At 65.9% G+C, this 1,146-nt stretch overlaps 1 protein-coding gene across 1 annotated transcript; it reads left to right on the top strand.

The window, feature by feature from the left end:
- Nucleotides 1-936, top strand: LOC311176890 (olfactory receptor 2G3-like; the record flags this gene model as incomplete). The annotated part of the gene is made up of 1 exon (XM_084242526.1): nt 1-936. One exon carries the CDS (start codon nt 1-3, stop codon nt 934-936), a length of 936 nt encoding a protein of 311 aa, XP_084098652.1.
- Between the last annotated feature and the right edge of the window lie 210 nt (nt 937-1,146).

The following is a 1,146-nucleotide window of genomic DNA, read 5'->3' as shown; positions in this document are numbered from 1 at the left end:
ATGGCGGAGACATCCAACCACACCCGAGTGACCTGGTTCATCCTCAGGGGCTTTGTGGATGGCCCGGAGCTGAGGGTGGCGGCTGTCCTGTTCTTCTCCTTCGTCTACCTGTTCGGCCTCCTGGGGAACGTCTCCATCATGGTGGCAGTGACCAGGGACAGCCGCCTGCACACGCCCATGTATTTCTTCCTCAAGAACCTGTCCTTCCTGGATGCCTGCTGCACCTCGGTCACTGTGCCCAGGGCCGTGGTCAGCAGCATGGCCGGCTCTGAGGAGATCTCCTTCCCGGAGTGTGTGGCCCAGCTCTACCTGTTCTTGGCGGTGGTGTCCACTGAGTGCTTCCTGCTCACGGCCATGGCCTATGACCGCTGCCTGGCCATCCACAGGCCCCTGCTCTACGGGGCCACCATGAGCCAGAGGCTTTGCTCCAAGCTGGTCGTCACAGCCTGGGCGAGCGGGGCCGTGTACTCAGCCTTCCACACGGCCAACACCTTCTCCCTGCCCTTCTGCGGCCCCAGCGTGGTGGAGCACTTCTTCTGCGACATCCCCGCGGTCATGAGGCTCGCCTGCGCCGACTTCCGCCTCCACGAGCTGGTGCACTTCACGGTCAGCAGCTGCGTCATCATGAGCGCCTTTGCGCTCACGGTCCTCTCCTACGTGGGCATCGTCTCCACCGTCGCCCGCATGACCTCGGTGGACGGCCGGTGGAAGGCCTTCTCCACCTGCTCCTCCCACCTGACCACCGTCGTCCTGTTCTACGGGACGGGCAGCTTCGTGTACCTGCGGCCTGCCTCCCAGTACCGCCCGGCCCAGGCCCGCTTGGCGTCCGTCTTCTACTCCATCTGCACGCCCACGCTGAACCCCCTGATCTACTGTCTGAGGAACCGGGACATGAAGGTGGCCCTGCAGAGGCTGTACCGGCCCGGGCAGCGCTGAGCTGAGCGCGAGGCCGCGGCAGGCCCTGCAGGTCCGCCTCGGCGGTGAACGGGCAGCACTGGCCTGGCGCCTCGTCCTGCTCTTCCTCCCTCTGGTTTTCCTGCTGTCGACCTTGCCCGCGGCGGCGGCCGCCCCCTCGCTGGGAGCTGGGCCGAGTCTCTGGAACTGACTCGCAGCCAGCGTCTGCCGGCTCTCGCGACTTAGCACCAC

The sequence above is a fragment of the Talpa europaea genome (genome assembly GCF_964194135.1).
Source record: "Talpa europaea genome assembly, chromosome: 9".
In the NCBI taxonomy this organism is placed as follows: domain Eukaryota; kingdom Metazoa; phylum Chordata; class Mammalia; order Eulipotyphla; family Talpidae; genus Talpa; species Talpa europaea.
This window is presented reverse-complemented; position numbering and strand designations above follow the sequence as displayed.